Here is a 22,673-nt window from a genome sequence, read left to right as displayed (position 1 = left end):
CCATTTCAAGACTCCTAGAAGATTTACATTTTAAATAATCATAGAGACAGGTTTTCTCCACAGGTCAGTGTGGGATTTTGACCCCTGACCTAATGGGTAAGAGCCAAAACTGCCAGTACTTCGGAAGTGGCCTCCCACATATCAATGGAAGGTTGTGTTTTTTTTTTTCATGATTTATTAATCATGCTTTCTATTTTGTAAGTGGTTTTGGTTTTTTTTTTCTACAATCCGAATATTGTTGGTGATATTATGTTGTGGATATTCTGGCTGTCGTTCGTCTTTATATTTGATAGTTGCCATAGTAGAAATTAAAATCTAGAACACTATTTTTCTGTTTTATATAATAATAATAATAATAATAATAATAATAATAATAATAATAATAAAATGTATAGGGAGGTGGTTCAGTAACAATTTGGTGTTCTTACACATGGCCAAGAACAAACATAGAACCATACAATCACATAATATAAGAAATAAAATTACAATCACTAAATATATAAAGAGAAATTTACAAATTCTAAAATAATGAAATTAAATAGGTGAATCTCAGTATAAAATGTGATATCAAATCTTTACATCAATCAATAAAAAGTATAAAATTGAAAATATTAATTCTGTCTGATGATACTGTCACCCAAAAGATTTATATTTTATCAACCATGTAACATCAATAGATTAGAAGTATGTCAAGAAGTTGGCTGTGCAATAAGTTGAATTTAAGTGTTTTATTAGGATAAATTGAGCATTTGGCAGCTTTAACTTTACAATATGATAAATGATATGTTAAATGGTATAGCTAAAGGCTTGCTTATAGGTACTTTTAATCTGCATTTTAACTCCATATATCAAGTAAATTATATTCTAGTAAAGTTTACTCTCATTTTTCACAGTAATAAAATATTTAGTACCATTTGATTCTTAAAATACAATATTTTTTTGTCTGAACCCCATCTGAAATGGGTGCTTGTCAATGTCATCCAGAAGTGTTTGTCAATGCTGTCTTAGAACCTAATCTGGAATGGGTGCTAGTAATATCATCTTAGAAACTCACCTGGAATGAGTGCTTGCCAATGCCATCTAAAAACCTGACCTGGAATAGGTGCTTGTCAATGTCAGCTTTAGAAACTCATCTAGAATTGATGTTTTTCAGTGCCATATGTGTGAAAGTTATTGGAGAGGTTGAGTCAAGTCTCAACTTTCAAGCCAGATCTTAAACCCGGGTCCACAACTGCAGAACTTTACCTTTCAGCAAAACATTCTCATTTTTCTTGTAGAGTCAATTCTATATTTTAGTTTTCATTTTATAGCTGCTTCACATGACCTGAAGTTTGTAACTTTGGAATTGGTTTCAATATTCCATTACAACCTTACATAAATGGTGTAATAAATGGCTTCTACTTATGTTTGTCAAGTAAAGGAGTTTTAAGTAATTTGATCAATGTTTAACAATTTTTGTAAATCCCAGGGTCCTCATGACTAAAAAAGAGCTCCATTTTCCTAAACCTCATATTGTAACTTTATAGACCATCAGAGAATTGATTCTTTCCTATGAGTGACAAGTCAATAGCTTTTGGATGAAAATCAGATTTAAGAGATTAAAATTAATGTATTTAAAATGTACTCTTAGAATCTTCTACAAATTTACTTAAGTAGAGAAGACTGCTGAAATTAAAATGAATAACTGTTACAGGATTTACATTGCCCACGTCAATTTCATGAAGAGTTTCTAAGGTTTATCCTGATTATTAGATACAGAATCAATTGTACACAATCTGCAAATTCGCTGCTTTCTGGAGAATATTTCTAGTCATTCAATTTCATTACAGTTATTGTTTGCTAGGTAACATACAATTCAATGAGAACAAAACAAGCCTGAGGTTCACCTAAAAGTAAATTTGAAGATTGCGCTGTTCAAAAACCATGAAAAAAAATGAACATTTAATCAAATTTTCGAACAGCTCAATTAAAAGGCTCAAATAAGATACTAACTTCCAATCAGAAACAGATGAAGAACAGAAAATACTTTGCTATTATTTACAGACATTTTACTACAAAAATCCTTAAATTGATTGCTAGCAAATTTAGATTTAAGGGTCTATGCAAAAGCATGCAGAAAAGGTATTAACTCTCTGTTAATTGTTGGACAAAAATTATTCTCATTCAAATATTTTATCGTAAATTAAAACTTATAACTCGAATATGGATTTGAAATTTGGTAGACCTGCTCGCGGTGCCGTTTTCCACCTGTAGAGTGTACATGTAGCCTTTTTTCTGCATTATTATTTTGAATTAATTAATTTATTTTATTTTAATTATTTATTTATTTATTGAATAAATAATTGAAATCTCCCAAAAAATTTATTGAATAAATAATTGAAATCGCCCAAAAAAGAGAGGACAGAAACTCACAGTTGAAAATGGGAGTAACAATGAATATTATCTCATATATTAATGACTATTATATATGTTCCAATAAGTTTTTGTTGTACCGTGATTCATTACAGTATAAATTAATCCAATGTTAATTGAGTCGAATAACTTCCGTCATAAGCTTCCTAAGTGTGCAGATTGGAACATCCTGTTATGATACCAATAAACTGCAAGTTTTATTAAAATCATAATTCCTTTGTTGGTTTTGGCCAATAAGGAATTGTGTCTAAATATGCATAGAAATGAGGATTCTATACAAATCTACAAATATTATTTTTTAGATAAATCAATGCTATCAATATTAATTGCAATCTATATTTGTTATTGGCACTATAGAGAAATGAACAACAAACTGCTTGTTTAGTATGTTTAATTTTGTGTACGTGTTTGAACATACCTGATATAAAGCAGACTGTGACTGTATTATCCAATTGAAAGCATGCAGTAGGCATTCTAAAGAAATGCAAAGTACATACAAATTCACTTCTAACATGGGCCTTGTAAATATGATAGCCTATGAAGATGATTCCAGATTCTGAGATTTTCTAGAACTTGAGTTTGTAATTTGAACAAACATCGGGAAGGGTTTATGTAACACACATATCATTACTGCTTAAACACTTTTTCCACTGCTCCCTGGGGAGTATTCCTAGTACAGTAATACATGTCATTCAGCACTACCCATTTCATTTCTAATCATTTACCTCCTACAGATACTCATTTATACTCCTCGGTGAGAAAGACAAACGGGGGTAATTATCTTGCCCAAGGGCACAAGCAGTATGACGAAAATTGGTCTCAAACTCGTAACCTCTGAGGTACACAATTCTGCAATATATTTAATTGTATTCACAATTTGACCATTTGGGCCTACATTTACACATGGTTTGACAGTATTCTATATTTTTTTAGAGCCTAATCTTCAAATTGAATATCATAATTCTGAGTATTATATATGGGAGGTTGTTTAATCTAAACTGACATGCTTTTAATATAGGTCAAATAACACGTAGTTATAATGAATTGCTATTCTTGATAACCTTGCCTCTTCCACTAAACTCCACTATGGCTCCACCCCTCCCCTGGCCTCTAAGCTACGTTGCTATTCTCACAAATGTTGAGCCTAGTGACTACTTTCGTTGGTTTCACTCCTGCATTATCAGTTAATCTCATATGTTAATGCGATATATTATAACATGACAGTTTTTTAGTCTCTGGTTTTCAGCGGATCAATGTATTCTAAGAGTGAGAATCATTTGCTAAAAAGACGCAATGGAATCGAGTTATACTCAACACATGCACGGTCTTAAGTTACTTGTCATACCGCTACTGTAACTGATGCTATTGTGGGAGCAGCTGATGTGAAAGCAATCAAAATTAACTTAGGATCAGAGACATATAATAATAATAATTTTCATTACCATACCAACACGGAAGTAGGAACAATAGGCTATGACAGGTCAAGAAATAGCAAATATCTTCAATGATATCTTTGGTTTTAGTCTGGTCTGACTGAAAAAGATTCTGTCTAAATACGGCAAATTAAAATAAATTTATGTACTGACCTAATTGTGTTATAACAAAGCCTTAATGTGTATCATGATGCTGGTGTTAGATGTTTAAGTTGTGCAAATAGGTAAAGAGTAGTATACAATTATGAAAATATTTGGTAACTTTTGTATGACGATTTAGTACATTTTTAGCCATCACAGTATGAAACCAAAGAACCCCTAGGGATACTAGTCACTTCACTGTGATTGGGCCACCCTAGCAAAATACTGGTATTAATAAATAATTAAATAAGTAATTACATAAATATACACTCTATTAATAAATAAATGAATAAATAAATAATGATATTGCATTATTAATTCCTTAGGTACTTCTATAAATTATATTTTTCCCCTCAAAAAATCTTAAACGCTATTAAGGAATGAGCCAAGGAAATGCATAAACATCCCTAAAGATATAAACAGATTTTTTTCCTTAATGATGATGAAAAAAATGGAGCAAAACTGTGTCAGATCCTATTGCCCTTGGGGAAACAAAACTCAAATAATGATTTCTAATTCTACAGACTTTTCTAATAATCTACTGTGTACTACACAAAACATGAGTGGAATAGCAATAATCAAACCTTAATGAAAATCTCTTAGTTTATGAGCTACAAATATAAAACACGAATAAACTTTCCTCTATCCACAAATTATCTCTGGCATTAAGTCACTGTCACAACCAATATCCACTGTTCCAGTGAATAGAAATTACTTGCTAATCTCAGCTGGGTTGAATTTGTTGGTATTGTATCCATCTACACCCCTCAATTTTAATATTTGGAAAATTATTCTGGACTGCAAGAAAATATAAATTAAGAAAATATAAAGAAGCTAAAAGTACAAATGATGGGATGAATATTTTTTTTCCCTTAAAGTAAGGACTAAAACACAGCACTGGGCACTGGGCCATTTTGAAGTAGGGGTAACCCCACCTAGATCTAGAATTAAATCCATTACCACCAATCGACAAATGCCCAAGATTGGTAGTCTTAGTTCAGCTAATTAAAACATACTGTAGCAGATTAAGAAATAAAAACTTTATCATAGGCTTTTTTTTTTATTGTGAGTAGACCAGAAAAAAAATCATGTAACTGCAAGGCTGTAAGATCGATTACAGGCCTTAAGCATTCAAAATCTCTAAATTGTTAGAGCTTCAGGGGGCTTAGCCTCCTAAACCCCCTTCAGAGGTTCTGGGACATCGCCCCTCCCAGTGGAGGCGCTAGGATTTCCCTGATGGCGGGGCAATGCCCCGACAGGCAGAGGAAGAGTTGTATTATTCGAGGGGTGGAGGGTTTGGGAGGGGGATGTTCCTCCCCCCTCTCCCAATAAGAACATTTAAAAAAATAAGCCTCTAGACACTCATACAGGGCATCTTGACCTGGGATGTTGTTTTTTTGTATCTCATGGGCATCCAAATTATTAATTTGTATAGGCCTATCCAATTCAGGCCAACATTTGATATAAACATTTTATTAATATTAGCGAAGTCATGAATTTTTAATTCATTGGATATCAGTTCTGTAAGGTTTGAGAAAACAGCTTCCAAATCAATATTTATTACTAAGATTTGTATATTTTTTAAATAATCAGTTAAATTTAGTGATTGATATTTTGCAGAAATCTTCTTTCATAAAATGCGAAAACCTAAAGAAGTGCAAAATTCTGATTTTCAAATGTTATGGGTATTTGTGTGAAATTATAATTTACAACAAACAGGTTTTTCCAGAGCCATTCAATTACTTAACTGTTTATATATTGCATACATCACATTCTCTAGAACCACACTAAAAGATCTCTTGGAAGATTTACTATAGGTATGTAATATAAATATAGTTGGAATTTTTTGTCTATAGACCAGTTTCAATGTGCTAACAAATAAGAAGAGAATAAAAATTATAAAGATATGAATTTGCGTCAGGAAATATGATAGTGATGTTTTGCCCTACCTGACGTGTTATGGTACCGAATACTTGGTACGTCCCCAAATACCAGCGAAAAAAGTTCGCAAGTGATTCCCACCTGAATGACTTGCAAACTTTTTTCGCTGGTAATTGGGGACGCACTGATTATTCGGTACTATAACACGTCAGGTATGGCAAAATATCACTCCTAGGATAATAATTATTATTATTTACAACTTAAATATACACATAGTTGTTTATATATCAATATTTTATCAATTTATTTCATAATTTAGATTAATTGGTTTGTTGTTTATGATTTTACATATAAACAACAGAAATCATTATAATTTTATAAAAAATATCTTGGTTAACAACATGCTTCTGTACCCAGTACTTTTATTACACATAGTGTATTGTCAAATACAAAACATCTTGTAATTATGCAATTTTAATAAAAAAAACAAGAGTTTGTAAGTTTTCCTCTCACATTTAGTTGTAAAGTAATATACTTAAGTACTTTCTCAATGTCATGTTTGTCTTATGGAAGTATGTATCATTCACAATTTGCAAATTTAACACTTTGCAATCTTGTGGACTAACTGCTTTTTTTCATTCAGTAAAATCAGAATATTATTAAAACACTACACTTTTTTAAAGCCTGTTCTTCGTCTTTCTGTATGATGTGTAAAATTGAGGAAATCAAAATATTATTTTAACTGTTTCTGGTGTTGTGCACCACCTCTCTAATTTCCAATTTTTATTATTAAGATCAATATTTGATTTTCTTTTTCCGTATATAATATTTTCAACATTGGAACCATGTTAATGGAGAAAAAGCTATTCAATGTTACGTGATACATTAGATGATTTGATTGTTCCGTGGGGTAATATAAAAGGAGAAGCGATATTATTTACATCGCATTTATTCCCACTGGATGGTATTGTTGGCGTGTATTATTGCGGTAATGTACGCATAGATTATATGTCTTGTTGGAATTCGTCTTGAGATGTCTCCGTTGTGAGATAGGTGATAATGCGCGGAACAACTGTTTTGTTGAGACCGCAGGTTACAAAGACAAGCTCCAGATCAGCCCACTTTGAAAATGATAATGATATACTTTTCTTTGACAATGCACTGGCTTTTGTTGATCTAAAAACCTAAAAAATTGAATTGATTTCTTCGTACATTTAAAGATATGCTGTCTGCCAAAATTTATGGGAAAAAACCTCAAAAATCCAAATAAGATTTTGAATAGCTATATGAATTGAAAATATTACTTTTCATTATAAATAAATGCTTCCTATATTCTTTTTCATAAACCCGTAGCCATTGCCTTGTAATAAAACAACAAAAATGAGTAGCTCTTGGGACATTCTGAGGATTCAATATTTCGATGTGTTTGATCTTTTTCAAGAATACTGAAAGAAACTCATAGTCACTATAAAAAAATTACAATATTCTGGTAGTACGCAGTGGAGTTGAAGCTTGGTGGTTAAGATGCTTGCCCTCTATTACCAGGGTCTTGGGTTCAATTCCTGTGAGAGCTAGACTATTTCTCACAATTTAAAACAACTCCACTCCCCTATGCATGCCGTAAGCCTTATAAAGAGACATTACTGATTAAAGCATCACATTATTTCATTTATTCAAGTGGGCCCTGAATATCAGCTGACCTTGGATACACCGGAAGGGTGACCCTCTATAAATTTGGTTTAAAAAAGTACTAGAATTTAATTTAAAACTGACAAATCAAATAAACTCAAAACTAAAACCTGCAAATTGCCTGGTAATCAATGTTAAAATGATAGAAAGTGTGTGTAGATCAGTTAAAACTGAATTAATGTCTCTTATTGACAGTTGATAACTTAAATGACAACTGTAAAATAAGCAATTTAATGTTTTCATTGAATTTTGGGGTTTTCTAGTCTATATATATATATATTAAAATAATTTTATAAATAATTTGTATAGTAATAATAATGTGAATCTTAATTGAAATAACTAATAATTTTATAAATAATGTATTTTTAACGTTTTCGCAATTCAGTTCTGTGAACTGCCAGAAATGTTTTTTTAATGTATTTTGACTTTGTTTATGAATAAAAGATACCTTGATACATACAGATCACTCCAAGTGATACATTTTTAATAAGGTGACTTTTTTTTTTCTATTTCTTATATTAAACATGCGCCTTAGGAGGTATATGTACCCTTTCAAATATTTGAAATAAATTTAGATATGTATTCATTCACAGTGTATTCCAGATGTATGGGAGGCACAACAGTTAGAGTTAGTTGACCATAGGAATATATTACTTTTTCTTATTTTTCCTGTCTGATATGTCATTTGTACAATTGTCTGTATAAGGAATAAATAATAATCATGAATTAAAATAAAATTTGACACCAAATTTAAATGTTTATACAACATAATTGATAATGTGAAACATTCATAATAACTAAATGTATTGTAAATCAAAAATCCAAAGCTGATGAAAATTACCCTAATTAGGAAAAACTGATTTAATTATCAACACAACTTTCCTTAAAAGCACTCAGTGAAAGTTAAACCTTTTCGCAAATACGAGGCAATTCTTCGTCATTAAGCACCTTGATGCTGTGTTTTACAAATACCTTCGCAAGGTTTGTGAATCGGTGTGCATATTGATCTTAATTATTGTTTTCGAACGAACGAAAGATTTCTTACAGAGTAATGAAAATGAAGCGAATTCTGGCTGGCTGATTTGAGTCTCATCTACCATGAAATAAGACACATTGAGATCAATATTCAACCCCTTTTAAAAATGTTTTTGTCTTCACACACTAAGTATATGTGAATGGTTGGTGCACTCTGAAGCGTGAATGATTGAGTCACTCTTGCAGGAATTCTGAAGTCGGCTTGATTATGCCTTCAAAATCAAAATTCTACCGCTTTGCTTATTACAGTACTGTATACAAAAAGACATATCATAGTATCACTGATTGCGTATTACGGATATATATAATGGTTATTTGATATTGAATATATACTCTAGCAATATGTAGTTAGTTGTTTCCATGGTGTGCAAGTATTTGTGGGAGTGCAATGTACGTACTATGTGTGTGTGTACGTGTTTACGCAAGTGCACTTAAAATGTTATTTATGAGCGTGGCATTCAGATATTGAGGCTAAGGAAATATGTTTAGTCATTTTACCTCTGAACTCTGCTAAAAATAACACTTCTTATTATCATATACAAGATGTGTATTTCGGGAGCTTAGAAGTATTTGTTTATTACACCTAATTATCATAGATCATCTCATTACCATATCTAAGATCTGTTTTTCAAGAGCTTATAACTTTGTATATAACTATCTACAATATGTTATTTCAGGAGCTAAGAACTATTTTTAATTTTTAAGTGATAGAAAAGATTGGATACAAGGTAGCCAAATTAAATTCTAAATTATATTATTTAAGTTCAGTTTCTCATCGAAAGGATGAACACAATTGAACGACTCAACAATGAGAAAGATCAAAATAATTTAGTTTTTACTAAGTTATATATCTTTATTCAAAAAACAACATAACATAATTTCATAGTTCATTCATAAACCTGAATTGTGAAAGAGATGTTTACAATAGATTAAAAGCATAAAAGTACATTAAAAATCCACAGTAGCAAAAAAAGTACTCATTTAGTGTATTTTCATCATTATTATAATTATTAATACATGTTCATACAAACAAACAAAGCAAACATATGTTCAAAGTTCTTATAAAATTTCAGATTTATAAGATAAAAAAATTACATTTAAAAAGAAGTAAAAATCGTTAAATTGCACAAATTACTAGAAATTTTATTTTAATATTTTAATTTACAACTAATTTAAGTAATTTGAATGAATTTAATTCATAAGAATCATAGTCTCTGACTTAAAAACTTAAAAAAATAATTTCAATTATTGAGATAGAAAAAATAGGCCAATTGGACATTCAAAGTCTTGTCCCCATAAGGGGTTTGCTGTAGGGCTAAAATATTTGTTGCCCCTTGTCTCACAAAAAACTTTTATTAATTAGGAGGGATTTGACTGTCTTTTTACTGGATAAAACTTTTTATTGTTCCTCAAAAAATTATAATCGGAATTCAGTTTTTTAGACATAATTCTTTGGTTAACGGCTCACTCGCCCCCATACTTGTTGGCTGGTAGTAGAATGGTCACTAAATGGTAGGCCTAATCAGAGGGTTAAACTACATTGTCGAGGTATACAATTGCATAATTTAAGCTTAAAATGTTCCCCTTTTAAGCACCATAGTATTTTTGGCCCTTTGATGAGAGAGAGATAACTATATTTATTCATATATTTAAAGTTGACCTTGGATTTCTTTGGTTTGTTTTGGCAACAAACCTTTTTTGTCCTTAATTACTATTGCTGTGATCATTAATGCCTTTATGTGCCATAATCAATCATGATGCTTAACGTGAATGAAGTATAGAAGCCATGGGGCTATTCATTATATAGTTATATAATATTTTACAAGGACAGCACATTCAGTTTGATCATGCCTCTTCCTTTGAAGCCTGGAATACATAAAGAACACATATTTTGTTAAGAAACACATTCAGTAAAAATAATTACTTGACACACCTGTATGGTAATTAGCCATCAAAGTTTGTTTATAAAGGACTTGGTTAGCATATATAGGTTCCTATGAGCAGTTTGTAGTTAATCAAATTAGTTACCAAATTTGATATTGTTTTAATTCTTTCCTGTTTGGTGCAATAATACAAAAACAAACACAAATTCTTCATTAGGATACGTTTCATTTAATTTTTTTTATAAGCTAGGCTTAGGCTAGGACCATGATGACATCTAAGGGCCCGTTTGAGCGAAAAATGCAAACCGTATTCCGGTGAATTCACCGGTTAATCGCGCCGAGCACACAGCGGGTGGTCCACTGTTCGCGCAAATTTTAGCTCATGTCGAAACTATTCCGGAAGTAATTTTGTAAGTTCATTCAGAAACACCAATCCCATCAACCCATTCTCTTCTGCTTGCTTAAACCAGGGAGTTGTTATAGTGTCACTATAACAACTCCCTGCTTAAACGATACGCAGGAACGATTTGTATTGAAGTTTAATTCTCTGAATACTGTACTGTAATGGTAATTTTACAAATTGAACGTGTAGCTATGCTACTAGCCACCATTATGGCTACAATGATGCAATGTTATGTGGATGGATTTACTGTCCAATCCAACTTTGATTTCGCCGTGAACACGAGGAGGCGAAGAAGAGCGCGACGACAGCAGGTACTTGCTGTGGACGAACCATTTGGCAAAGCAATTAAGGTTGATTTATCATCGTCTCCGGCTCCAAGGCCATCTCATACACGGAATTCTACCCAGCAATTTGGTGGTCAAAATTGTCGTGGATAATCCAGATGGTAAGGTAATTAGGCGCGTGTCCGAGCAGTTTTAGAAAGTGTGTACCGGTGAATTAACTGGAAAATCGCACGGATATTTTTTCGCTCGAACGGGCCCTAAGATTGATCTATCATCAGGGTAAGTGATCGGATCCTTAATGTTGAAGCTTGGCCCAGCTATGCACACATTTATGCCATCATTAGATACGTTAACTGATGATTTAAAATCGTCGTGTTCAAATTCAGTTTCATGAGATTTGAAATTGAACATGCAATTGACACCATGTATGCTTACCATCTTGTCATTGTGTGAAGTAAATTGTGATGGCAATGATGATGACGATGAAGATGATGATCATGGTAATGACGGTGACATTGATCATGGTGGTGATGATGATTGTAATGACAGCGGTGATGATAATGATTTAAAGGATAATGATAGTGATAATCAGGAGGATGACATACAATTAAATACTAAGCATCTGATTGGTTGAATTTGCAAGTGTAATTTTAATATTTTTGCAGTTGCATTAGACTAAAAATACCCCGGACATGATTTTGAACATTTGCCCTAGTCATAGTCATTTCATGTAAGAATTTGGGTGACATTAAGGAAGGAAATACATATGTAATGAATTGAGTGAAAGGACTAAGCATTATTTTAAGTGGTTAACCCTTTTAGCAACACTTATGTGAAGGGGCCCAATTATTAAAATGATTTTAAAACTCGTATTAGAACTAAAGTAGTGGCATGTTTTATTGCCAGTAAATTTTCAAGTTGAATTTGCATATTTAGAGAATTCATGGAAAAATTTTCTCAGAACAATGGCCCGTGGCTACAGTCAGATGCATAATTACTGTCTTCAAAAATATCCCAGATACAATTGTAGTTGTATTACATTGATCTCTCTACTTAGAAATTCAATTACCGCAAGCCATATTAATGGTATCTCTTTTCTGCAGCTTTTTTTTTTTCTAATTTCTCTTATGTCTTACAATGCCTGTTTGGCGCCAGCAATGTGGATTATTTTTACATGATACGGTTCAATTTGTTTTTATTAGTCTATGAACAATTCCTTTTTCTGTTCATTTCATTGATTAATTGCAAATTATGTTGAAATTTTAATCAGATTAAAAAGTATGTTTTTTCATTGCTTATGAGAAACCAGTAATTTACTGATGTACTTAAAATTTCTGAAAGCAATAAGGTTTTAAGTGCAGCTTTGTGAATAATGGGAGTTGCCAAGTATAATATAAACTCTGATTTATCTACAGTGCCCAAAAATATCAATTCTGTAATCATTTAATCTAGATGGTGTCTAGTAAATTTGACTTTGATAATGTATTTTGAACATGATAAATTCACAATATATTGATATTGTTAGTAAGCAATTTATATAGCACCTTTTCTTTTGGTTACAAATCCATATTTACTAACCCCATGTCATTGGGTCCACATGCTTAAGTGTTGCTGCCATATCAGCTCAGTAGCAGGCCACCCCATCAGAAACCCATAACATATCCCCCTACTCATCTCGAAGGATGTACTGGGTTCTTTATAGTGCACACGAGCCAATGTATACACTGGGCCTACGGTTTATAGTCCTTATTCGAGAAGACTTGTTCTACCACCAGAACCATAGGTGAGCGTGCCGTTCGAACCAGCGCCGATATTTTGGCTATATCTTGCTGCGCCCATGCTTACCGCTCTGCCATTTGACTCAATGAAAGGGATAGGGATTAGGGACAATGTATCCGTTATATGTTGTAATGGCGCCACACTCTGGCTGCCGCGGGTTCGCAGGGGCCAAGCCAAAATTCCCAATTTCAAATATTCGGAATTGAACAAAAAGGAAAATTTGATCATTTTCTTTATAAAGAAGGTTGAAATTGAAGTATACTCCTTGACAATAGTATAAAGTGTACTGCCATGGATAATTCATTTCTATCATTTATTCATTTTTGCCTGTTGCAGAGCGTGTTAATCCTACATAAAATTTAATCTGCCAATTACCAGTCAAATTTGTTGCAAATGACTAAAAAATGTACCAGGAATTACCCAGAAGACGTATGGATATTTTTGTACTAGAACAGATCCAAAAGAGAACATTCAATTTTGGTATAACATTAAAAGAAATTGATATCAATACTCAGAAAGATCTCATTATGGGAAAACCAAGATGACATATACTACGATTTTTTTTTAATGAGTTTTGTTTATTTGATAGAAAACATTAGGACTTAAGTATTTCTGTGAAATTGATTTTGTCTCTAAAAAAATTTCAATTCAGAGGAAATTATGTCATATCATATATTATTGTATTTGATTGATTACAATACTGTAATATGCAATCCAAGGTGAAGCCTTACAAAACCAATTTTATGTCTGACATTGATTTATGGGAAAATGTCTTATGATACCATATTCGCTAATGCTTCTTTTGGTACAACCTTTTATCCTGTAAACATTTTAATGTTTTAGTTACCATTGTTTAAAAAAAAAAAACATGTTTATTGTTTTTTATAAATCATGGATGATCGTCAAAAACACTTAAGATTTAAAACAACACAATGTCTTTAATGTATCATAGATAGTCCGTTACAGACTGGATTTTGTAATTCATTCAAAATAAAATTATTTTCTTTGGCCACAGTGTGGATTTATAATATGTGTCTACACAGGGAACCTTATATTTATTTTTTCTTACTGTGCAGTATATCTAGAGTTATATTACAGCATAGGTAAACAAATGAAATACCAAGTTGACATATAACAAAACATATATCTTTTAGTTTTCACGAATAATTCGGTCACACCTGCGACCTTTCTCAACGTGTAAAATGTATAATAATGTACATTTACTGATAGTGGTATATATGTTTTTAATTATTCAAATTGAGAACATATATCTACTATGTATTTCTAGCATTAGCATAGAGATTTATTATTCCTATTCATTTTTTCCACGTGGTAGACATTTCATCAATACTCATGGAGCCAGTAGTTGATCATGCTTTTTAATACTCAACCTGATGTTATTGTTGGTAAAATAGAAAAGCTGATTTAATTGTTTATTAGATGTTTTCATATGTAAATTATTTGAATATGTTTTCTATAATACTAGATATATAAAAAGCAGTATAAAGCTGAAATAGCAAGCCAAGTAAAAGTATATTTCTCGTCTGAATTTTAAAAAGTATGAGGAACTTAATTTTATAATTGGCCAAAAGCATTTTCAGATTAGATCATGTTAGTAATACTATATAAATGTTAAATATTATTAAATTGTTAATATTAATATTATTATTATTATCATCATTTATAATTGCAATTCTTGCACTTTTAATTAATTTAATTTGTTATTTGTTATACTGACATAGTGTGCATTCAAGGATCTTTAAAATATGGCTGTAGACATTTAACTGGTAAAAAGCCTATTTGTTAACACAGCATTTTTTTCTCTTTCAAAATTTTAATTATAAATAACTTACTTAACTATACAAATTAAGTAATTAAAATATCTGGCTCACGACATTATTAATATAAAAGGAGCAATTTTAAACATTCTGTCTAAAAATTCTAATGAAAAAAAAAATGATTTACTTATTTTTTTTTAATATTTTTATTTCAGCTTTTCTACAAGGCCTCTAATATGGATCTTCCATTGCTAGATCTTGCTGAAGCCGGAGATCCAAAGGTGACGATTGTTGGTGATTTGGTTATTGGGATTGAGGATGTCGAGGACTTAGATCCAATCACCTTCCGAACGCCTGAGTCAGTTTTAGTTGTCCCTAAGTGGGAGGCACGTGTAAGTACTTCATAAATAATTTTTATGTGTTTAGTTTGTCTAATAAACATTTAGTTTTTTGTGCAGACAACAATGAATGATACTTATGTCGATGTTGATATTATTTAGTTTACCAGCATTTAATAATATTTTCAATTATAATGTTTTATTATGTCTATGTCTGTGTGGTTTGTTTTTTTTTACCATTATACAGTGGTGGTTTGTCCTATCTCCCAATTGGTCAGACTGATATGCCTCTACTGTATGTGTTGTGCCATTTTTGGAACAAAAATAATATGAAACTACATCCAGATAAATAATGTATCTGGATTCTCAGAAATCATGAATAGTCTTTGGCTACGTTCAGACTTGGATATAAGCCAGGCTTGAGTTAAGCCGGGCTCAACGTTAAGCCCGGCTTAACTTTGCCGGGCATTCAGACTAGCGGGTTTAGCCAGGCGAGAATTTGCATAATAATGAACCGTAACCAGGAAACGTGTTTCAAAACATTGCTCGCGAAATGTAAGCTCGCTCATAGCATACGTAATTGAATGCTGATTGGTCATTTCGTCACCTGAAGTCAATGCAAGACCCCCCGCAATGATTAAAGCCTGGCTTAAACACGGTGGCGCGCCAGGCCTAGTTACTATAGGACACAGCCCAGCTTGAGATAAGCCACCTAGTTCAAACTAGCAGGTGGATAAACCCGGTGAGTTAAGCCGGGTTTATCCACCTAGTCTGAACTAGGCCTTAATTACCCCATAGTGTTTAAATTGAGCACTCTCTTTAGTCTCCAGCACCCCTTGTTCTGTGCAAGTAAATGTGTGAATCCTCTGGGCTTACTTGCTACAGTGCACATCTCCCTTTCTTTGAGCTAGACTGTGCAATATTTTGGTCAGAATACCACTTCTCTGTTATCATTCTTGTTCAGCTCCCCAGCATATGCCGGTACCCATTTATCCTCTTGGATAGAGAGACAAACATAGGTAGCTTCTTCCGCAAGGACACAAGTGTCTTGTACAAGAGTGGTTTGAACCCTTGACTTCAAGATTTAGAATTTGTGAGTCTCCCATAAAAATATGTTATCAATATTTTTTTTAAACAAGTGGATTTAAAAATGAGATAGGGACGCCCCAAAATTACTGTTGAGTTGGGCCTCCTAAAAAAAAAATACATGTAAATAAATGCAAATAGATTTTAACTGTAACTATAAGAACTATTTTACAGGGCTGTACAGTGAGATCATGTAGGTTAATTGAAGATTCTTTTGATGAGGTGAATATACTGTATATTAATTAAGGCAAGCATGCAGACATACAGGCAAAGGCAGCCTGCAAACAGGCAGTTTTGCATGTAGAAAGGAAAAATAATTGGATTTTTTTTTTTTTTTTGGCTTTAAAGCTTTGCTGAATTTTATTCCCTGAAGCATGGGTTGTGGGACTCAATATGGATTTGTTTTTAAAATAAGTTGAAAATTATCCTGTTCTTTAAATATATATTTATTACCTCTTCATTCATGGAAAACAAGGTCTCTTTAGACTTCTGATCTGTTTCTTTATTATACCATATATGGTAAATTTCATTCTAATCTACTTCTTTATTATACCGTGTAAATTTCACATTAATATACATGTTAATTAAGTGCAGTTGGCTGTGCATGGTGGTTGCTTTAGGGCAATATAATGTTTTATGGACATCGCATACATTCTGCATCAGTAGAATATCTCTTTCATCTTTTTCATATTCCTGAATACATGTATTGTTCATAGATCAAAATTTCAACTACCGTATATATGAACGACTCAAGTTTTGTTTAGCAGTGTTGTTCCAGTATACATCGGATGAAAATTGGCTACAAAGCCTCAGTGGCCTGGTGGTGTAACAGAATAATGCGAAAGACAAAAACCAAATTTGTGTCATGTTTCGGGAGAATTTTTTTTTCTTATTCTCATTTCTACTATTACTATTATTTTTTTTTAAATTTTTATCGTAACTATCACACACACAGCAATGTTATTACAGAAAGTCAATTGTGCCACATTCTATTCACATGCATAAAAAAGTAAATTTCTAACCTTTTCACGTCAAATTTTACCAAATTTTAACTGTTTTAACTTTAAAATTGCAGTGGTTTTACGATTTTTATTGTTAAATTTTTAATGTTATCACTTTTTTTACTTGGTTTTGCTGTTTTTTGTGCACTATATATCCTCTGCAGTTTTAATTTTCGTCTTTCCTAAATGTTGTGTTTTTAAATTTTAAAGCTGTACAACCAAAATTTTGTTTATATGAGGACAAATAAAATTTCTTGTATCATGTTTGTTGCTGTTGTTGTCATTATTATTATTATTATTATTATTATGTTACTAAAACTGAACTTAAGGGGAACTTAGACAATGGAGAAATTAGAGAAAAATTTTTAAAAATGACGTTAAAGGGAAAGTAACATGATGTTAAGGGGAAAATAACAAAAAAGATATTCTCCTTAAGTCCGATTTAGAGAAATTATAATTATTATTATTATTATTATTATTATTATTGTTATTATTATTATTTTTATTGTTATTATTATTATATTTATTTAGCATTACTGGAAGATATAAAGTGTGGAAGACTTCCATTCCACCCTAGCTTGTACTCTCATCCCTACAATATTTATAATTTATATATTTTTTATCAGGAGTACAGCAAGGTGGTTTGGAATTTGTATTATTGATATTTTTTCACAGCTGATATCTTTCTAATGGAAATTCTGATTGCAGTGTTGTTTTTACAATGTGTTTATTTAAAGTAATGTGTGATTGTTTATCATGATAGTCATGTCAGCTACTCTCATCTATCCGAATTTGTTGTTTTTATTTTTTCTGCATCTATGAAAAGCATGTTCCTTAAAGCTAGAGACTTCGTGATTATGGCATCTCCGAAACTTAGAAACCAAATATAATTTTCTTTACATTTCTATTTAAAGAAATTTTCAGCAATTTAGTGAGGGTGGGGGGTGGGAGGGCTGTTCCGGCCGGGCCCACCTCCTTGAATCTGCCACTGACTTGGTTGGTAATGAATATTTTCCTTTATATCCATCACTAGAATTGGTTGAAGTGTTTTAATGTAACATGCATGAATATATTTATGTAGCATGCAACTAATGAAGTCATATTTTTATTTAATGCATGCATGTGGCTGCTCGTATATTTTACCAGTTTTATACTCGCATTTTTTTCAAAGATTACAAATTTATATATGAGAGGTTTGATTGATTAGTTTTTCCAGACATTTTCTACAGTAAATATTTTTTACCCCCTTCCTCCTCCCCCTCCTTTCATTTAATACACTTGACATTTTCCATGTTTTGGTTTAGATAAATTCTTAAACTATGGTACGACAAAACAATAAAACAAACAATAAATGAAAGACTGGAACAAGGAGCATGTTTCCCTCTCCCATATGACCAGGTCTACAGAACAGTATGTTTTATATTTTTATCTAAAAACTATAGCAACATAAGGCCAAGTGAATAAAAGTAGTTTCTTGTCCTAATATTTTGGGAAAATGAGAATGAGGGGAAAATGAGAATGAGGGCATGGGAAATCCAAGCAGGTTGATGGAAAACAGCTATTATTTTATCACTTTTACCAAGTAGACATATTTAATGGAAATAAAAGAAGCAATAGGCCTGGACATACCATGTATCCCCAACCAAAAACAATCAAGAGAATTTTTTCTGATGCGAATTAGCCATATTTTCATACATTTCTTAAAATAAAGAAAATTTAAAAAAAATTAAAATAAAAATTTTAAAATGGTGAGCCAGAAAAAATGGATGCACGAGGGGATGAGAAACTAGTAATTATTTTTAAATAAATTAAATAATTAAAATATTTCTGTATGTCATATGAATCTACTATGAGAAAAAATGAAAATAAATGACTAATTTAAAATCACTTGAAAATGTTATACTCTTAAGTGTCATAATGGATTGTGTTACAAGTGTGTTAAGCATTTGTAAATTAACCATTTAAATATCTTAATTTAAATAGAATGGTGAAGGTTTTTGCAGTAAGCTTATACTTGAAAGTAATATATCTTATATTTCAGTTTAGCTCTTACAAACTCTCTGCTGCTTTAAAGCTTACTTTCAACTCGTCTGAACATGCCTTATGTCTTTAAAATTTGCCATTCAAATGAATATGCATATGTTACTCTAGGTATGTAATTTTATTTTATTCTAATTTATTTTAATAATTTATAGGCACTTAAAAGAAATCACAAAAATTAAAGTAGTAGAACTTAGGATTAACAGAAATATATGATTCACTATAAAAAATGGTCAAATCGTCATATCACACTCTGACCATAATCAATACAAAAATACACAACCATTGACAAAAATCTGGGGTACAATTTGAATGGGGAAGGGAATGAAGAAATTGTCTTACTAAAACTATGGTGTATATAATATATATACCGTACTTGCGCGTAAGGCGTGTTTTCAAACGGGGCTCTAATGAAAACTGGAAATTAAGGGGGCGCTTATGGAAATAAAACGAACGAACGAGGGGTTCTTATGGGAACTTATTAAATTCAAGAGGCACTTTTTGAATGAAAAACGAGTATATAAGGACATTATGAATGGTGGTGCGGCGGAAAGATAATCGTCCAGAGAACATGGCTAATGACAAGAATGCTGAGAATATTTACATAACAGCAGAATAGCAGATGCAATTAGTGGTGGTGGGTAATGGTTAGCTTGTTGGCCATCGGCCGATTGAGTTAGCAGAATTATTGCAGGCTTTCTTGAAAACTCAGATGAGAATGTGCTAAAGGTGCAAATTGTCGGGAAAAGAAAAAGAGGAGTATGACTAGGCCTAGACAAATATGTAAGAAGAGGAAAGTTGAAAATGTACTGTCTGTCCAGGGATCGGGGCTCTATCTGTCCCAAGAGAAATATCCTCATTTTGATATTGACCTAAGAAGAATGTGATTCCACTCTGCAGCTCAAATCCTGCCAACAACCACAGTCCCAGGATTGATTGGATTATTGACTTGCTAAAAATAAAATCTTATAATATTATTGAGGGGGCGCTTATTAAAATTAGAAGTGGGCGCTTATTCAAACGAGCGCTTAAGGAAAATTTCTCATTAGGAAGGGGCGCTTATTCAAACAGGGCACTTATACACACAAGTACGGTAATATGGTAAATTCTTGAGTTTCTAGACATAACAACACTACACTTTTTGGATCTATTAAGAAACTGCATTATTTATATTTTATCAATGTGGATTTCAATGGATCTGTTAAATCGTGTTCAATTAAAAGCATTGTTTAATTTTTAAAGTAGAGGAAAGAGATATTGCCACCTGATATTAAGCATCATAAAGTGTACTTATTAAATTATACAAATCAATATTCACAATTATGGATAAAGTAGAAACAACTATTAAATATTTTTGCATGTGTCTATATAAAAAAAAATAGAATGGGACTTTTCACAGGTTAAAAGGTTACTGGGAATTGTGAATAAATAGAAGTTGCAAAGTACTTGGCCAGGGTTGGATTTTGGGGAGATATAAAAGCCCTAAGAATTTTCATGTTGGTATATTAAATATATAACCTTGTTGATGGCAGTAATGAAAATTTTAGGGTCTATATTTTGGCCATAATTTCAGAACATAGTTTCTCCAGCTAATAAAACAATAGATATACGATTCAATAAAAATCATAGGCACTTGTTTTTCCATATAGGTGCAGTTGTCATGTAGTAGTAAAACTTACATGTAGCACAAATCAACAAATACATGCTGTTTTTCATCATGGCCGTGAGAAACCTTCCAATTACGTTCATTATATAACACATTACATTATGATCATACAAAAGCAAAAGTCCATGATAGCTAAATTTCTTATTAACAAATTATTTTCGGACATTTAGTTATAATTTTGTAGCACATTACTTCTGGCTAATGCAAATTCAGCAGTTAAAATAATTTAAAGCTTTGAATAGCTGTATGAATGATAATTACTAGTAATGTTAACAGAAATTTGATTTGAGAGAAGTAACAGATCTTGCATTCAAGCTATATGCTACCAGATTATTAGTCTGTTGAGGATTTAGTTACATCCATATATCTACATGTACCATATAGGTTCCTGAAGTTAATAAAAGAATAAGAAAACACATTTGAGATTAATGTCGTGTATGTGTGGTGTAAATATATACTTTATCGGTGATTTTGTAATTTGTTTTACATTAAAACAACTGTGGGCCTGTGACACTAAAGTCTGATCTATCCGGTATCAATCTGGGTACTGTTTCTTTCCTAGTCTCCTTGAAATATTTTATGTTGTGTGTATATTATGGATTCTCTTTGTCATTACATTTTTCTTTAAGAAGCACAAGAAGACAATTGAATTTGTGATCCAAATAATATTTGTATTATTTTTTGTTATTGCATTTCTACATATATTTCTATATATATATTTGCTAGTTAAGAGTTCTTTTTTCCTCTGGTTGATGGTCGTAGAGGCTGATAATACCAGTGGTGTATCTAGGAATCTTGAAATGGGAGTGTAAAGATTATGTGGGGGCTCAATGATTAGGTAAAGGGTGCTAGATCGCAAAATGAGGTGATTTCAGGTTATTATTTGAGTGTGATTTTGGGGTGGGGTGTCTGGGGTGGGGGAATTAGTATTTTGGTGGGGTGGGGGAAGGTGCATGACCCGCATAATACTTAAATGATAATAATATCCAAAGATTTATTTTCCTTTTATTTTCACAGGTAAATGGTGCATCATTGTCATTCAGTTTCCGAACTATTGAGCCAAATGGACTTCTAATGTACAGTATGGGGTCCGAGACCAACGGAGACTTCTTTGGTGTTGAACTGTTTGAAGGTCGTTTATTTGTTATCATCAATTTGGGCGGTGGTATAACACGTTTCATGCCTTATAGTAAATTATTTAACGACGGCTATTGGCATAATGTTGTCATAACAAGAATGGGAGTCGCTACAAAAGTCCAGGTAAGTTTTTAATAGGAAAACAAGGGAAAAGAACTTCCCTTTAGGGTGTGTTTTTTCTGAATAACGCCAAAAACACATGTTTTTTTAAACAGTTAAATTCCTTTAGAACGTGTTTCAAGTGAAAAGTGCAATGGCAAGTGGGCGGAGCTTACAATAACGATCACCAACAGAAGTTGAACTTTGACTTTTGTCCTGCAAGCTACAGCGCATGCTGCAAAGAAGTAAACAACACACCGCGAAAATATGAAAAAATGATGGTAACACCTCAAGCATGTCATCCTGTTGCTTTATTTTTTGTTCTTCGCCCCGAATTTCCTGCGGACGAGCGATCAAACCAACAAAGAGGTCAATTTGAGCCACTGACAGTTCATGACTAACACGGTATTTCATTGCAGCTGAAAAGTGTACCACAAAACACGTTTTCTGAATGCCAACCCTATAACGAATACATGTTAAAATGCATTCCATAACTATTTTTTGTTTTTTTGCCCCATTTCTGCTGGGGAAAAAACACATGTTTTTTAATAACTGTTTAAAAACACATGTTTTTTTGCTCAGCAGAAA

General features: G+C 32.1%; 1 protein-coding gene across 4 annotated transcripts in view; it reads left to right on the top strand.

Moving 5' to 3' along the window:
- The window catches only part of LOC117110469 (neurexin-3-like), a 79,644-nt gene that overhangs the window by 14,165 nt on the left and 42,806 nt on the right, over positions 1 to 22,673 (top strand). For all 4 annotated transcript variants that reach the window (XM_033253187.1, XM_033253202.1, XM_033253195.1 and 1 more), the window contains exons 4-5: positions 14,934 to 15,110; positions 21,867 to 22,109. In XM_033253187.1, coding sequence (XP_033109078.1) covers positions 14,934 to 15,110; positions 21,867 to 22,109 — 420 coding nt within the window. The remainder of the gene's footprint in view (positions 1 to 14,933; positions 15,111 to 21,866; positions 22,110 to 22,673) is intronic.

The sequence above is a fragment of the Anneissia japonica genome, unplaced genomic scaffold, assembly GCF_011630105.1.
Source record: "Anneissia japonica isolate Jap-2015-1 unplaced genomic scaffold, ASM1163010v1 scaffold1511_len2985839_cov193, whole genome shotgun sequence".
Taxonomy (NCBI): Eukaryota; Metazoa; Echinodermata; class Crinoidea; order Comatulida; family Comatulidae; genus Anneissia; species Anneissia japonica.
Note: the sequence above shows the minus strand (reverse complement) of the source record. Positions and strands in the feature narration are given on the sequence as shown.